The 18,181-nt window shown below is 42.2% G+C and overlaps 1 protein-coding gene across 1 annotated transcript in view; it reads left to right on the top strand.

The window, feature by feature from the left end:
* nrp2a (neuropilin 2a) overlaps nt 1-6,795 on the top strand; it is a 62,468-nt gene extending 55,673 nt beyond the window's left edge. Inside the window, exons 17-18 of the mRNA XM_062414443.1 lie at nt 3,997-4,059; nt 4,350-6,795. Of these exons, the coding sequence (XP_062270427.1) occupies nt 3,997-4,059; nt 4,350-4,654 (368 nt within the window). The 3' untranslated portion in view covers nt 4,655-6,795. The remainder of the gene's footprint in view (nt 1-3,996; nt 4,060-4,349) is intronic.
* Nucleotides 6,796-18,181: the final 11,386 nt, after the last annotated feature.

The following is an 18,181-nucleotide window of genomic DNA, read 5'->3' as shown; positions in this document are numbered from 1 at the left end:
TCCTCTCCCCAACTCAGGTCTGTCTAATGAGTGTGTGCAGTGTGAAGTAGCAGGAGCACGCACCATTTCCCTCTGTAATTATGTGACATGGTCCAAAAATCAGGATGTTCTCAGCTCTGCTTGACTTTTTACTAGTTAAATGTGACATTCTTTCGGTCTTACAGCTCTCTGCATCAAGTTTGGATGGTACATGTAGCTTTATTTTTAGATTTTTCTGTAAAGATCCTTTTTTTTTGCAATTCAGTGTTCAATTGTAGTGTTGAGGCTTCTTGGAATGCAGTTAGTTGGTTCTTACCAAGAATTTGAGAAGGGGGTTCAAGCCAGGGGCAGCAGTGTAGAGGATCTGTGGAGATAGTCTCCAAGGAGACGGCGCTTGGCTTGAGGAGGAGAGGACTGGCCAGGAGGCTGATGCATGAGAAAAAAGAAAAATGTAAAACCAAGAACAGAGGACAGGATAAATTATATACTCAAAACAAATTTACCAACTTGACCCAGCTAAATAACAAATGCCAATCCAATATCAGCTCAGAGAGAGCTATGCAGCATTGGATTCTCATGCGGTGTCTGACTGAGTCTTGCATGGTTCTGAGATTCTATTGAAGGGCTGTTTGGACTTTCTGTGCCAGTGTGAAGCACGAAGAGGAAGCTCCTTAATTCAATGTGTGTGGGTGCTTTTATAACTAATTATTTTGGCTTTCGTTTCACACCAAGTCATTTCATTGGAGCTTTGAAAAATTGAATTGTATTGCATTTGATATGATCAACCATTGGACTGATTTCAAACCAAATCTCTTGATGATCTTGGTGTGAAAACTTGTCCTCCAACTGCAACCCAAGGTACATGACAGAAATGGATGCATTTAAATTTTTTCCTTTTTTTGGCCTTGGAGATTTATATTTTCTTTTTTGCAACTGGCATGCTTGTGCATGCTCATATGAGGTGCACGCCTGCTGTTCGTATGATGAAGACCAATTGGGATAAAAAAAATACAATTAAATGTAGAAAATAAACAAGTGCCACTCCTCTCTTTTTCCCGCTGGCCAATTATTCTGTATCTCTCCACCAGGGGGAGGCGTTCCTGTGCCTCCCTTGCCTATCCACTGGTATTACATAATGGCCGCCGGAGGCGCCCTCCTTCTCCTGGCGGTGGCCATCTTTGTCAGAGCCCTCTGTTGCTGCCGACAACACCTGGCCACCAAGAAGAGCCAGCTGTCAGTGGCCTATCACAGCTCCTCGCAGTGCTTCCAGTATTCTAACTGGTCCTCCAGTATGGCCACCCCAGGGGTGGAGCCAGTCCTGACAGTGAGGTTGGACAGCCGGGACCGACACCGTACCCTCTGCTGAAAGAAGCACTTAGCTGCATTGTTTGGCAGAGCAGGACGCCAGCTTGTGATGTCAGTGGCAGGATGTGTGTCGTGATGCCGCAAGATTGACAGAAAATCCACTCAACGAACCCCTCCCTCATTTAGTTTACAGTTGCAAGGGTGATGATAACACAGACACTGTCCTAAACTGCCAAGTTAAAAATTTGCAAAAACAAAAAAACACTGTGCTCTCTCTCTCTCTAATGGTTGTAGCTGTGGTTGCTATTTTCTTCTTTGTTCCATTAAGGAGTTTGCTGTTGACATTTCACACTATGCTGCTCCTGATGAGAGGACTGAAGTCTGAGTAAGTTATTTATCTGAGCAGCTTGTTTCGGACCATTGAGTTCCGTCTGGCTCCTCATAACCCCAACGGTCCTCCTGGAATGACCCCAGCATGGACATACACACAGACATGTGTGGGCTGGGAAGGAGGGGGTGGTCGAGCTGGTTCCGCTGTGAGAGCCAGCCAGAGCTGCCAAACCACAGGCTAAAACAAGACCCCAGAGACACGAGGAGCTCTGCAGTGCCGAGTGAGAGAGAGAGAGAGAGGAGAAAACTGTTAGGCTGAGAGGCATTCAGTGTGCTAGCTGTGGAAATTATTTGGCAAGCCCCAGAAAATAAAGCTCTTGGTATCTCTGTAATAACAACATGAGATAGCTTTGATATGAGTTAGGCCTGTTGTACCAATAGTGATGGTGTTGTAACAGAGGAGAAAAAAATCCTCCCATTGTCCTTTTCAACAGAGCATGTACACATTTAAAAAACAAAGGAATGCAAATCCATCATACTTAAAGTCCTACATCACAAATGGAGATTACCAGCTCATTTGATTGAATGTCTTGTCTTCTCCTGATAAAGGCATCAGTCAGTGATGGATGCAGCCGTCTTCAGTGTTTAGTGTTTCATCTTGATTCTCTGGCGTAATAAAGCACGTTGCTCCACTCCCATTTATGCTTCATACCACCCACTCCCGTTGTTCACCATGTCTTTGAGGTGCACAGAGCAGATGAATGCCATGCCGAGCCAAGTCTTGTTGTGTTTTCAGTGTGAATATGTGCTCGTTGTTTTTAGGGTTGTAAATAGACACAGCTGTCTGCCATCATCACTCTTTTCTTGATTTATACTCCTACAAATCCCACAATGCCATTGGACCAGCTGGAAGCCATTAGCACAGTGTTTAGCTGTATATATGTACCCTTGAAAGGAGTCCAAGACATTATCAAAACCAGAGCAGAGCACCAGCTATTGAGGGTCCTTAGTGCCATAAGACACCAAACATAGTAAATGCAGTACCTAATATTTAACATGTCTGGGATCTGAAAAACAATTTTATTGTGAACTGACTGAATCCTGACTGAGACAGACCAATTGGCACCAATTTCTCTCTCATCAGTCGGTAGTGAGGTGGTGAGATGTGACATGAGCTCGGTTTAACACCCTGGATTGAATGAAATTGAGGTCTTCACTCTGTGGCTTAACAGGGCGTGCTTTCGTGATCTGTCACACCAGCGAAAATCCATCACCTACTAGGCCACAGCTCAGCAGAATGCATGTCGATTTGTTGCCAAAATTTAGAATCTGCACTTTTCTCCACAGAGTAAAAAAAAAAACGTTTATTGGCACGCTCTCGCTGTGTGCTTTTAAATCAACTTGGGGAGGAGGGATTGGACACCCTACTTGGTCCACCTCGACACCGTTACGGTCCAAGCCTCTAATAGTTGTAATTAGTTAATGGACAGATAACATTTATTAAGGCTGCGGTAAGCACTTTTCCCTCCCATCTACCGCACCTCCATCGCCCAATACTCTGCCGACTTCTGTTGCCCTTGAAACAGTATTAATAACGCCATTGGCCATCAAAGACGGCCAGATCTAGACGTGTGCCTTGCCAAGTAGTTACTCCCACTCCTGAACGCTTGCCAAGAGCAGGGAGCACAAAAACACACACTCACACACAGACACAAATGTACACAAACACACAAAAAAAGTGAAAAGAAAACTCATCTAAGTATGAATACATTTGAGCTACTGGGCTCGACTAAAGTGCTGCAGCCATTGCTAGTTTTTCCACACTTGTAATTTTCCAATTCAGACACCCGCATACATATCAATTTCCACTTCTCACCGTCTGGCAGTGCCGCAGGTTTCACAGAAAGGAGAACAAAACTGTCACAAGCACTACTTAAATGTTGACATTTATTGCCATTAGGTTGTTGTTGTTGTTTTTTTTCTTTAATCATCTTATACACCACTCTTAAACTTGACAGTAATAGTGTCAGTGATTTTAAAGGTGATAATGATGGGTAATGTTAATTATCTGATTACATGTTTGCATCTTTATTCACATGGAATGAACAGTCTTATACCATCAGTATGCTACGTGATGACTGTGTGTTTGACAGGAATGTATCATAATGATCTTTCTCTATAATAAAGTCATATTTTTCTATTATTCCAAGAGTTGTGTGTGTGTATGGATACCAAATCTGTAAATTGTTATTTATGTATTCAATATCCAAAGAGTTAATTGTCAATACATGTTTGTTTTTTTTGACAGCCAAATAATAAATGAAGCAGTTTGGAATTTGCATGATGCTTAAAGACAATGTGTCCTGTGCTTCTCTCTCACAGTTGAAATACCCAATGAATTTGGAGATGGACGACTGTTCAGTGGCAGAAACCAACTAGGTGGAGGTAAGCCAAAAGTAGCTCAATATAACACCTTTTGATCATTAGAGGCAGATTTTTTAGCCACATTGCTGTTTCAAGAAAACTACCAAAATTAAAATATACGTCTCCCTTTTCTGTGCTGTACATTTCTGCAAGTGAAATTCCCATCTCACAGTACATTCCTTAAGCCTGATTTTAACAAATGATGAATTGCTCAATCTCAAAATCGTTTATTCTCTTTACACATTTTATACCGCCACCACTTTTCTGTCATTAATTCAAATTCCTGTGTTTCTCATCTCACTTTCTATCAGGTTTACAGTTCCCGGAGTGGAATACAGCATCCCCGTCATCTGACCCTCCAGTGACCCGCGTCTCAGAGAAGGACAACTCCTGGTTGTACACCCTGGACCCCATCCTGGTCACCATCATCGTCATGAGTTCCTTGGGCGTCCTGCTCGGTGCGGTCTGCGCCGGCCTCCTCCTGTACTGCACCTGCTCCTACAGCGGCCTGTCGTCACGCTCCTCCACCACCCTGGAGAACTACAACTTCGAACTGTACGATGGTCTCAAGCACAAGGTCAAACTGAACCAACAGCGCTGCTGCACTGAGGCGTGAGGAGGTTGAGAGAAGAACCACAAAAGAAGACAGAACGCGAGAGATACAGCCATTATGTGAAAACCTCTCACTATTTTCTTCATTTCCTCCAGTTCACTTTAGTGTCAGTTTACTTCCTCAATGGTGCAGATCCTTGGACAACAAGAATGCCATTTTTTAGCTCAAATGAGTACTTGTTTCCTGTTTGGAAAACATGGCAAAGTCCAGTGTTTGTGGTTTTTGAACCAATGAGAGAAAGACTGGGGTCACCCAGATGGATTGTTCCATTGCGGGGGTTTCAGGCCTCAAAAAATAAATATCTACACATATCAATTACAGATTCCTGCTCCACCAAAAGACAACTGTTTATAAATGCATCATAGATTTGTAAGAGGTCTAGTTTTGAAACTGGATACTGTAAGCTACACATACTGAGTCAGAACACATTGTGTTGGAAAGGTGGTAGGTTAGGAACGTGCTTAGAAAGCGTCTTTTTGATCACATGTGAACACAGTGGCCTAGAACTTAGCTCCTATGTGTGGCCCGTTGGCTTTTTTGTTCCGTCGTAGATTCTGCTACCTATCAGCCTCAGTTATCCTCTTCCTTCCTGACAGTCTGTGGTATTTTTAGTCACTGACGTCCCTCAAGTTTTCTCTTTCTGCTTGGTCACTTTCTTTCTGTTTAATGTTTTCGTTCTGACCTACTGCCAGTCTGTGATGGCAGATAAGTAGAAAAAGAGGCAAAGAAAGTGTATGTGTGTGTAGAAGTGGGGAGGTAGGGGGGCATTTTAACACATTCTTTTAATGACAGGGAGCGTTATTGTTAGATTTAGTTGTCAGAGACTGTTGTTACTGGTTCCTGTCGAAGAGAAGGTCATGTTTACATTGTGGTTAATAGTGAAAGGTCAAGGAGCTTTGGTCGGTGCAACCTATGGATTGCTGTTAAGGGCAGAGACTGAAAACCACTGGAGAAAGAGAAAAAAAAAAGAGAGAGAGCGAAAGAGACGATGACTGACAGAGCACTAAAATCCCCTGCCTCTCACGGGGGCGGTGTTCCCTCTGTGCTTTCGCAAGGACAAAAAACAAATGGGATCAAAAACAAATGCACAGCCAGGAACAGTTCTTCTCAATCGACTGACTGTGTGCCCGGACACACAACAAGCCTTAAAAGCAAACTGTTCGCGGAAATGTTGAAAAGGAACGTTGAGGCGACACCAAGACTAGAGAGGAGGTATCCATCCCTCTCTCTTTTTACCTGTGGACCTCAAAAGCCATGATTTAAAGGACCTACCCACCTAAAACACACACACAGACGCAGACACGAACACACACACACACACACACACACACACATACATTACACCACCCCCACCTCAACCTACTGGCTAATTGTGGCCTATTTTTTTAAGTTGTTTTGTTTTTGTTTTTTTATTTTTTTTAATGTCAGCTCTCGCACAGCAAGGCGGGCATTCCTCGGGAAGGTTTTGAAACCAATCAGAAAAGGTCTTGTCTTGCACGCTCTGAAAGGACTCATAAGCCATGAGAAGGAGAGGGTGAGAGGAAAAAAGTCTCATTATTCCCTCCCATGCACACACACGCACACACACACACACACACACATATGTACGCACACACACACGTTCATCTCGTCTACACACACTGACAGGATCCGCTTGTATATACAGATGTATATACAGAACATTAATACACTGTCGCTCAGAAAGACATGAACATACACACTGAGAGGCACTCAAACCTAAAAATGAAGGGAATAGTGGCTGCTGCTGAGAAGCATGAGGTATATATTTGAGCCCCATGACTATGAAGTAAACACATGCATTCAACATTTCACCCAATTCACCCTCTTCATGTACACATACACACACACACACATACACCGCCCTCCTTCTCCTCTGAGGCCCGCATCTCTGGATCCCACTGACTCTCTTCAAAGTGCCTTGGAGCCTCGGGGATCCAGCTTGCCTTTGGAGCCGGCATCAGATACAGTAATGTGACACTGACAGTGACAGTGATAGTGCCCCCTTCTGCCAGGGAGGACCAAACACATAAAAGGACAGGATCCCCCCTTCGCACTGCTCGGACTGCTGTTGTTGTTGTTGTTTTAAAGGGGTCTTTGTACAGAAATGCTCTTTTTATTATTGTTATTATAATTATTGTTATGATTATTTAATAAAGGATTTATACCATACTAAAGAATATGCTGGCTAAGATTTTCTTGCTGTGATGCTTTTAGAAAATGTTTAAAAGAACAGTTTGATTGATGCAAGGTTTTCTTTGCATGATTGACTTTCCTGCAATACATGTGGACACGACTAAATGCTTCCTGTCAAATTACCCACAAACTCCATCTGAGACTCGGAGCCAAACTTTCACTTTTAATTGCAAAAATAGTACACACGGGGAGTCACACTCCCTCACAAACTCATGTTCTGCCTCTCTCTTTTTGTCACATACACATACATACATAATGCTGTGTTGTCAGCCTGCTGCACTTGGCCTCTAATCTCCCCATGATGTCCCATTAGTCTGGACCTCTGGTGGCCCTCATTTAGGAGCTCCAACATCAAAGCTTTGAAGTGCCCGGCGTCTCAGCCACACACACACACACACACACACACAGTCATACAGTACACATGCAATTACTCTGCTTCTCTTTTATACGGCGTGCTGCGTCTCCCACACACGGTTCCATTTATCCACATAAGCTTTCCTCACCTAAATGCAAACCCTGTTAGCAAATGCAACACTGAGTTTTAGATACAGAATGCGATATAGTTCACTCCTCTTGGTCTTGTGGACGCCTGTAGTAAGGCAGCCAAAGTGGTCCACATTTTGTGCATGGAGTGAGGGGGGTGGGGGTGGGGGGTGGGGGGCTGTTACAGTTGTGACTTGACAGTTAAAATGAGAGCGCCAAAACTAATGTTGCATTTCTCAGTTTGTGTGCACTGAAATGTGTTTTTCCCTGCTGAAGTAGATTGGCATCATACCTTATTAACTTTGACAACATTTAACACAACTTTGCGTTGATATGAAATGGAGCCTGTAGCACAGGTACCACATTGGGAGACATACAAAGCAGAATGACACGTGTTGTCGCTACACAGCGGCGATGGCAGTGGCTGTTAGCATGCTCCGGTCCATGACATAGCGGGCCAATTACCGCCTCTGAAAAGACACAGACAATCCCCAGTCCGCCGGAGGAGTACGATGCCATCTGCTCACAGGTTTGATTGATCCCGGCAGAACAGTCACGACCACATCACATGAATGAATGCCGACAGGAAATTACCAAAGGAGCCAGATTGTCATTGTTCCGTACCGCCTCTTGTTTTCACAACCAAATTATTCTTAATTTTTTTTTCCATGTGAGTGTGTGTGTTACCCAAATGTTGTTTTTCTAGGTTTTTATCAGTCTGTAATGGCACACTGCAGGGGCCCTTTCCTTTAGCCGTCAGATCAGAGAGTTCTTTTGCCTCTGAAGCCAAGGCGGCCTTCAAAGAAAAAGCTCTGGCGCCCTGTAAGTCGATAGGCCAGATTGCAGAGGGAGCCCATTTGATGGTCGCGCTACAGGAAGTGACTGAAACACACAGCTAATTAATCTAGGGATTATGTAATCAAGATGGAGGAGATGGCAGACAGGCAGAACATTAGTCATCACAGGTAGGGGGAAACTTTGTTTGGTTTTATAATAAATTAATCACTTAGTATTTCCTTTATGTTCATACACAGACGGTTCTCATGGTGTCCTAGCAAGGTGAAACATGGCTGGATAAAGATACAATGGTTTTAACTGTTGTTAACCCTTGAAAATGTTTTTTGATGTAGTCATGCAGAATATTAACAGAGTACAATTCTGCATTCCCAGGAGAAATTCAGAAATCATAAATTCCAAATTCAAAAATCCTGCATATCATCCTCCCTGCACCTTCAGTGACAGTCTGAAGAAGAGAACCACCTGGAGGCTAACCTCACATCTCTTTCAACAGCATCCAAAGTGCTGTCAGAAAACTGCAGCAGCGATGCATATATAAATGCAGTGACTGACAGAGAACACTTACATTTTTAGATGTGTTTCATGCACACACACACACATGCGCGCACACACCACCGCGCACCCAGATCCCAGTGGTCTTCCTGGGAAGGGGGCCCAGATAATCTTGTCGGGCCTGCCAGCGGTTCAAAGCACCTATATGGGTCAGAGTGTGTGTGTGTGTGTGTGTGTGTGTGTGTGTGTGTGTGTGTGTGTGTGTGTGTGTGTGTGTGTGTGTGTGTGTGTGTGTGTGTGTGTGTGTGTGTGTGTGTGGAGGATGGAAGATTGAAAGGGCCTCTGTGGCAACTTGCCTGCCAATGACGGCAGACCCAGTGACAACAAATGCCAAAGTCTTATATAAACACCAGGCAGACCATCACTTTCCTTCCTCCGTGACATTATCATGTCCCGACCACCAGAGGATACTGCCTCCGAAAACAAATACATGGAGGAAATGATTGCGATGAGAAAAGCTCTATTCACAGCTCCAAACTAGGCCAGTGTGTGTTTGTCATTGTGAAGCAGCACAGAGGAAATTAACTTGATAAAAAAGATAGAGAGAGTGTGATTTGAGGCATTTCTTAGGCCTGTTGACTAGGGACCACAATTCTGATGGTCTGGCTTTAGTTTCGTTTTTGCTTGGATGCTACTCCCTGTCTGACTGAAGCTGCTGCCGGTATTGCTCATCAGCGATGTTTGGGTGCAGTGCTCTGGATTTGATTTCCCAGGAGCACCACAGCTCTGATATTTTCTCCATCAGCAGATCCTAGGCCGTCATAGCAAGGCTCGAGCATTTCCTTGTAAATGATCTTTAGTTGTGGGCACACGCACAACGTGACCAGTAGATCCTATGCGGCGGGCCACCTGTTCGCTCCACTTGAGGCTGGTGTGTTTACAGTCATGTTTGCCCTATATAGCCCGGGAAACTTGTTATGAGGCATGGTGGGAGGCTTCTCGCAATGGGTCCTAACCATCTGTCTGGAGTGTTTGTGGTCAGATTAGAGTGAAGGTGTTGCATCTGAAGAGACCGATTACAATTCAAAATAGCTTGAGAAAATCTTTATTGTAACAGTGGTACAGTTTTAAGCAATTGCTTTGGATTAAAGCAGCCCTCACTCACAACTTATTAAGATAAATCTATGAACCTTTAAGGAGTTTGTAGACCTCTAAATAGTCTTGAGACTTGAATATTTCCTTTTACTTTGCCCAAGGTAATCTTTTTAACCACTGATATGTTGAATTAGATCGTAGCTTTTGGTATTAGGATGGTGTTGCTATCTATTTAGTGTTGCTGCAAACACAAACAAACCTTCCTAATAACCTGTTCCCATTTGGCAAGAATCCACTTTTAAACATCCAGTCCAAACAACAGCAATTACGTATCTAAAATTATATTAGGGAGCGGTGGTTATTGTGTTAGTGCTCTGAAGATGAAGGAATAACTGATCATTTTTTAAAGTTTATTCTCAAAACAGATTAAATAAACTCTGAGCCTGTCATGAAACCTCAATCAATATGAACTCTTGAACCTGAGAGGAAAAAAAGCTAAAAATGTAACTGTCAATCACAAGTTAAGTAAAGGAGAGTCGTTGGTGGAGCAATCACGCTTGACAGGTTGTCAGGATTTGAACGCTCTTGGACAAAACATCTTACAGCTTCTTTTCAATACTGGCACTGTTAGACAATTCTTTACTCCGAATCTGTCAAATAATTTCTACAGAATTGACATGCCAGGCCTGTTATTATTTGAACAAACGTGTCAATAATAGAATTTTTTTTTTTTTAACAAAGTTGTATTTCATGAAAAGTGGTAATCAATTAACGATGACAAAAGCTTCACGCTTTCAAGAATGCATCTGGGCCAGATATCTGAAACAAGCAAATAAACAGCTGTGCTCATCATGATTCACTCTCGCTGTCATTAAAGCGGAAGAAAGAAAGAAAATAAGAAATAGAAAACCATCTGAATGCGTCAGTGTGTTGTGTAAGGCTGGTACCCCAGTTTAGTTGGTGGAGTAATTGAAATGGCCTTCTCATAACTTTCTCTTCAAATTAGGGCTCTTTCATTATGTATTCCATTGAGGCGATAATCAAATTCAATTGCACTTTGAGACCCATCTGTTCCAAAATAATTGACGATTCTACCCTTCAAAAAAACAACCTCCCGAGTCTGCTCGGCTCTGCACATAAATCTCCTCATCTGAATCAAATTAGCTCCACAAGTAACGTGTGTTTACGAAGCGGCTTTGTAAGAACACCCACCACATTTCCTCTTTGATGAAGTTGGACACTGCAGTATGATGGCGACATAAAATGCGGCACTGAATAAAAAGGTAAAATGAAAAAGCATGGAAGGGGATTTTTTTTTTGCCCTTAAAAGCCTTTTATTGCTCAAGTAATTTCAATTTGGTTCAACTTGCTATAATAAATGCCCTTAAGTGAAGTTATAAATATCAATGTTAGTTGAAATGCCAACTGAATACCAATCTGCAAGGGAAAAGGTTTGTAATCATACATTTAGACATATAGTAGATACATCTCTTAAAGCTGAAAAAAACAAAACAAAACATTGACCTCATCCCAGCTTTCATTTATTTATACACAACACTGATTTCCATTATGGCATGAAATTGCAGCTGTCAGTCAGTGTCCGCCTTGTTTTGTTGTTTTCCTTTTAACTCTGTTTTCATGATTTGATCATAAGCAGTGTAAGCTGTGAAGAAAAGTGTTGTGGCAGAGGAAGATTATGTGTCAGTGAGGCCAGTGTGGATTTAAAGCCTCAAGAGGAGAGACCTCTGTGTTTGGTTAATGTGGGATGTAGCTCTGTGCTCTGTGTATATTCTCAATCCTCTGAGTGGGTTGCTGTTGATGGTACGGGTTATATTTTATGCCTTGTAGGAGGTAGTGTGCGTGCATGTGTGTGTGTGTGTGTGTGTGCGTGTGTGTGTGTGTGTATGTTTGTGTGTGTGCGCGTGCTTGACTGTAATGTGGTGACATTAATGTGGTGACATCCTTCTCTCTGTGATAGTTCTGTACCACCGTGCTCTGAGTATCTGCACCCAGGAGAAAGTGGATTTACAGCATCATTCAACTGTGCTGAGCTCCAGTTAAACATCATTCAAACCGCCAACTTAGCAAGCTCTCTCTCTCTCTCTTTCCTTCTTTATCTTGTCACACACACACACCTTTCCTCATAACACCATAGAGGCCCTCGCTGAATTATGTCACAGAGGTAAGATTCATGGAACATTTGCAGTAGGTGTTTTGGAGATTTATCTCTGAGCATTCCTCTCATTTTTCGGTGCAGTATTGTTTTTCACCTGAATCATCATTATCACAGAAGTGAATCTCACAGTTGTATGGGCTTGAAACCATTATGCTCTTACAAGCTTTTGCACTCATGCTACAAAATATTCATACAGCGATTTGAGAAAGGAGGCAGTAAAAAGGAACACATTGTATGCAAATGTAAAATTGTTCTGTATATAACCAAACAGCAAAGAGGAAAGAGGCCTACTCAATTTGCTTATCAGTCCCTCTCAAGCCACAGTTTGGGCCCTTTGAGACATAACAGCATCAGGCCACTGGGACACAAGCAGAGAGTCAAGTAAACACATCGTAGTAGAATAAGCAAGCTATACAAAAGGCCTTCCTCCCATGACCAAGGCCACACACAAAGACACAAGCGCTGCAGTTTTCATATATACACTGGGAAGAACAACAAACAAGCGGCCGAATCCACTGACAAATACCGCTGCAAATATCAAATCAATATCCCGTCTTTATTTTTGAAACTGTTTGGACTTGGCGTCATCATGGGATTATTTGTAACTGTAATAACTCTCAGAGGATGGAGCCAGGGGAGCACGCACCACCTGCCCTCTTCTCTGAACACACCTGGAGAAGGAAAACAACAGGAGTGGGCGGATGGGTAGGTGGATACAGTCTGGGTGTGTAAAATTACAGCTGTGAGGATGTGTGTATTTTTGTTGTGCAGTATGGAACTGTGTGTGTGCTTGTTTTACAGTAAGTGTGTGTGTGTGTGTGTGTGTGTGTGTGTGTCAGTTCCCGTGTGTCCTCCCACCAAAGCTGCTCTGCGTTTTTGGTTAGAGGCTCTTTCACCTTTAGTTGTTATGGAAACAAGAGTGGCTGTAGGAACAGGATTTGCATGGGTGTTGTATGTTAGCCCCAGAGAGCATGGCATGCTAAACAGAGCAAGTTCACCGGGTCAACTACTATCTTTCTCAGCACCTTGCCAAGAATAAGATGTGCTTCTGTAATTATATGCCTCTATATTGACTGGATTTCCTCCCAGATTTATATAGAAGTCAAAATACAAAAGATGTTCCAAATTATGCACACATAAATTCACTTCTGCACCTGTATTTTCCAGCCATTTGTGTCCAAAACATGATTTTTCTTTTAACTTCATATTTTCCCCACACATGAATGAGAGAGAATATGAGCCTTCCTGCTGTACGCTCTCCTGCTGAGTTTTGACTGGTGACACTGTCAAAACTGCAGCCAGCTCCTGTAACTTATGAATATGAAATCATATACTGTACAGTATATACAGTATATATATATGTGCATGTTTCTTATTGCATTCCTGTGTTTCCTTCCCTCCCTTTATCCACCCTATGACAACATCTGGTGCTGGAGCACAAAATACACACCACCACTGGCACTGCAATGTGTCTGAGAGCATCAGTTCTTCATCAGCAAGAAGATGCTTCCAGTATTCCCACGACCCCCAACCAAATAAATAACCCGCCCCCGCTTGACACCAGTGAGAGTCCTTGTCTCCAGATGCCTGCCTTGCATCTAACCGCAAGGCCTCCTCCTCCTCCTCCTTTTCCCCCTCCACCCCTTGCATAACCACACCACAGCCTGGAGGAGAGCAACACTACCTGCATACAATCAGCACATGCACACATTGTAAACACACACAGGCTAAGGCGTGCACGTAGCTGTGATGGATGGCCTTCCCCTCTCCGTAATGCACAAAAGCATTATCCGTCACCCTCCAGCCTAGAGGAAAGAGATGCTCTTTTAAAATTGACACTCCTCTCCCTGGCAGCCACCCTGCCAAGCTGTGTGGAAGTCGGCCCGACACCGGAGCTACTCAAGCAGGAAGGTGCCCCCTCCTCCCCCTAATTCTTCTTGTGGGTGGGAGATCATAGCAGCACTTACAGTTCATTTAATACTTCCCACTTCATACTTCATCATTCAAAGCAGGAATAAATCATGCAAAATGTCTCATGGCATGGCAAGGCTTTGTGCATTTTGGGAATAATCTGTTACCACATGTGTTGATGATATAAATGTGCACATCTGGCCAAGGTCAAATCCTGGACTAAAAATATGAGGTTTACCCCACCCAGACTATTCAGAAAATGCCAGGCATGCTTAAAATTAAGTTTGTTGTTTTCTTTCTGGTCGCACTGGTGCTGTTGTATTTATTTTGGACTCAAATCTCCTGCATAGAAACACATTTATTTTGCGGTTCCAGCTCAATTTGTTATATCTGATTTAACTCATTAGTAAGATAAATATTTTCATCAGTTCTAATCTCCAATATTTAGTATAATTTCTCTTTGTGGTTAGAGAGTTGCCATTAGCCAATATTCTGATACATTATCTTGCATAGGAAAAAAATGGCTTCCTGTTGCTATTTCACACACTAAACCTAGTTTAATAACTGTTTTAGTATTCTATGTTGGAGATCAGTTGGAGATATGCTGTGCGGTGTTTTCGGCCTAGCATTGGTGAAAACTGTGAGTAATTCAAATACATTACAACTCCACCATGATGAGGAGGAACTGGCCTCAACACACTCTTCTACATAAGGTGTTCTTTTAGTTTACCTTTCACAATTAGAATTAGTAAATGGGAGACAAAAATTGAATTCAGTCACGTTTTATAAATACAAGAAAAAAGAAGACACATAACACAAATGTTTGTTCTGGTTGTGTATGTTATTTCATTGTTACAGGCTCACTAGTCATAATCCAGACAAGGAAAAGTGACAAAAGATAAATCAAGGTATTTCTTTGCAAGGTGAGGAGCTTCAACAAGTGGATAACTTGGAGGCAGAGGCTTTGAATCAGCAGGTGAAGGACTTGGAGCCAGAGGAAAATCACAAGCAATTATGTTGAGAGGCTTGGACATCAAAAAGGCCACTTTGTCATCCAGAGAAGGAAAACCAATGTTTCTCAAATCTGGGTACTTCTTCTCTGGAGTGGGCAGAGTGGCAGCAGGTGGAAGAGATGGAGGCAGAGGAACCACACAAGCCATTTCGCTGAGAGGCTTTGGCACTTTTTCAGTATCCACGTTGAGAAAAGAAAACCCGGTCAAACCCAGGTGCTCTTTCTCTGGAGTGTACACATGAGGTGCAGCATCAGCAGGTGACGGACTTGGAGGCAGTGGAACCTCATGAGGCAGCAACAGTTTGTGACACTTTGGTTCAATATCATCATCCAGAGAAGGAAACCCTATGTTTCTCAAATCTGGGTACTTCTTCTCAGGAGTGTGTGCTATGTCAAGCACATTGTCAGCAGGTGAAGGACTTGGAGGCAGCGGAACATCACAGGCCATTATGCTGAGAGGCTTTGACATATAAAAGGACAATTCATCATCCAGAGAAGGAAACCCTACATTCTCCATTGTCTGTGGAGGTGGCGGACTCGGAGGCAGAGGGCTCTCATGGGGCAGTGGGCAAATATTTCCAAGTGCTGAATCCTACAGAGACAGAACAATTGGTTTTCTAAATTGGGGCTCATTTTTCAACTTATTTTCCCTATTTAAAGGAAGTTGGAGATAGATTCTGGATAGCCATACTTGTGTTTCTGCTGTTGGCCATGTAGGAGACTCATCCAGGTCTGCTAGTCCACTGCTTTCGGGCAATGGAACCTCCTCAGCATGAAAGAAAACAGAGTAGTAGTATTTTCTGGGTGGAGGTGGTGTAATGGCTGCCTCTTGAAAGGTGCACACTCTGCAAAAAAGGTGGCAGCAGTTGATTTTGGCATCATACAATGCAAAAAGATACCATGAGGCGCTCATAAGTAGACAGAATATAGTAAGGTCGAGTAAAGTAGAGTGTTTGATGCATTTTATTAAATGGGTAAATTTAAGTACTGAGCCACAATGAGTATATCACATGTAGCACATTAAACATGTATATTGTAACTTATATGTAAACTTACATGAAATCTAATGCAACATTTACCTGTTAGTTTCGTTATAAGTACTTGCACTACAGTGCATTTTACTGACATGTGATCCTTGGGCCCCTTGTAGCTGTTGGGGCTCTACAAAACTGTTCAGGTGATGGCTGTTCACCTGGAAGAAAAGTAGCATTTTATTATTAATTTGATAATTGAGAATGTTGTCAAGCTCATCATTTACTGTTCAGATATGTGAAACCGAGACAACAGTAACTTACCTCTGTCTGAGCCTTTTGTAGGCCTTGGTTAGACCAAAGAACCATGGTGGATTTGGTTTGACAGTCTGTCAAATGATTTTTTCAATCTGCAACAGGGTGCAATTTTCAAAGTTCAAGCATCAATGATTTTGTGTCTGTTCAGTTGCTGTTAATTGAGGAGATTGCTGCATTATTAGAATCACTTCTGTGACAAAATATCTTCCAGAATACAACTTATTCCAGAATATAGTGATGTTTGGTTTTGTTTTCAAAGTTCATACAAAGACAAGACAAGTGAATGAGAAGTAATAATGATAAATAACCTTCACTCTGCAGCACAACAATCTTTTGACAAAATTTGGTATCATAAAGTACAAAGGATGAATACAATACCCAAAATGCATCACAACCACACATCAATGCCACAAATGAAGGCCCTAAAAATAATGTTGTAATACCACCATGTATGACTAAAAAAACACGTAAGCTTTATTATGGTCTTTTTTTGCTGCAAGACTGTCATATTCTGTTTATCTATCTATTTAAGTGTCCATGTTGTTATGTTCACTCCCTGTAAACTGACTTTTTTTTTGCATACAAAATAATTTTTAAATTTAAATATGTTGTATACTCTATATTCTATATGTAAAACCTGATATGTTTTCTAAATCTAGCTTTCAGATTTGAGTTTTGCCTGTGTAAGATGATATAAACAACTGTTTTAAATTGCTTATTCTGTTTAAAACTTCCCTTTATATTTATATGAAGTAGCTCCTGCCTACAATAGTGTATATGCCTCTTTTTGATGGAGCTCTCATGGGACATGACATACCGAACAAGCATTTTTATCTACCTTTCTCTCAGACTGAGATTGAGGTGGCAGTTTAGTGGTTTTATCAACAGACTTGTGATGTTCAGAAGCAGCCATGGTTGTGTTTAAAGTCACTGCAGCTCACTCTGGGGTTTGCAGATTTGGCAGGAGTTGCACTAAAGTATCTGAAGGTCAAACGCATCAACCTGCAGCAGGCTGAAGCTGGATTCACTCATCAAAGCCTCCATGGTGTCAACTCCCACACCCACAAATCTGTGATTGGAAGGACTGGACGACAGAGGACTTTTTAACCTGTGCTGTGGAGGTTGTATCATCACAAAACACAGTCTGTATCTAATGTTTCAAATTAGTAGCTTGGTAGATTTTAGTACAAGTTCATCAACTGATGTCTTTTTATCCAGCTTCAGTAATAGATTGTATTATTCTTTTGGGTGTTAAGAAGATATTCCTTCACTATTGAGCAGTAATTTGTGGCATTCTCTTTTTAAAAGAGAAGTAGTTATTCAGATGAATAAATAATAATGAAGCTTGCATCAAGTTCATGAGTTTTTAGGAACCATCCCTCACGTAGAAATGGAAGTCTATAGTCATCTTCACACTTGCTTTACTCCACTTTTATTCTTTGCAGGAGTTGAGTGCAAGGAAAGGTGCTGCTAGCTGTTCAGTCCATAAAGCATAGACTTTATTCTGTTTGGACAAACTATATAATCTATGATTGAGCATATCACTCACCCTACAGTGTCTATTTTCAAGTTCATACTTCATTTAACTGTTTATCATAACGTCTTGGCCTCAAGTCTGAGCACATAAGATGAACAATAACAACATTTTTCAAATGTCAAATTGATCTACATCTCAAGAAACCACAGGTTAGGTTGTGATGTGCTAGTGACCAAACAAGAAAATTGTAAGATGACTTTGTAGAGGTGCCACTCTGGATGTGACACCCTGTTTACATAGGGGCTTGTGTGTGTGTGTGTGTGTGTGTGTGTGTGTGTGTGTGTGTGTGTGTGTGTGTGTGTGTGTGTGTGTGTGTGTGTGTGTGTGTGTGTGTGTGTGTGTGTGTGTGTGTGTGTGTGTGTGTGTGTGTGTGTGTGTGTGTGTGTGTGAATGGAGCACAGGAGAAAGGTGTTGTGCTGTTCCAGTCCATTGTGTCTGGAGTGTGGACATAGGTTACTTTGGTGCTGTGTGTTTTTTCTCTAACAATACCTCTCCTCTTCAGCCTATCTGCCTTTGTATCTGT

This window comes from Scomber scombrus, chromosome 24, assembly GCF_963691925.1.
Source record: "Scomber scombrus chromosome 24, fScoSco1.1, whole genome shotgun sequence".
In the NCBI taxonomy this organism is placed as follows: domain Eukaryota; kingdom Metazoa; phylum Chordata; class Actinopteri; order Scombriformes; family Scombridae; genus Scomber; species Scomber scombrus.
This window is presented reverse-complemented; position numbering and strand designations above follow the sequence as displayed.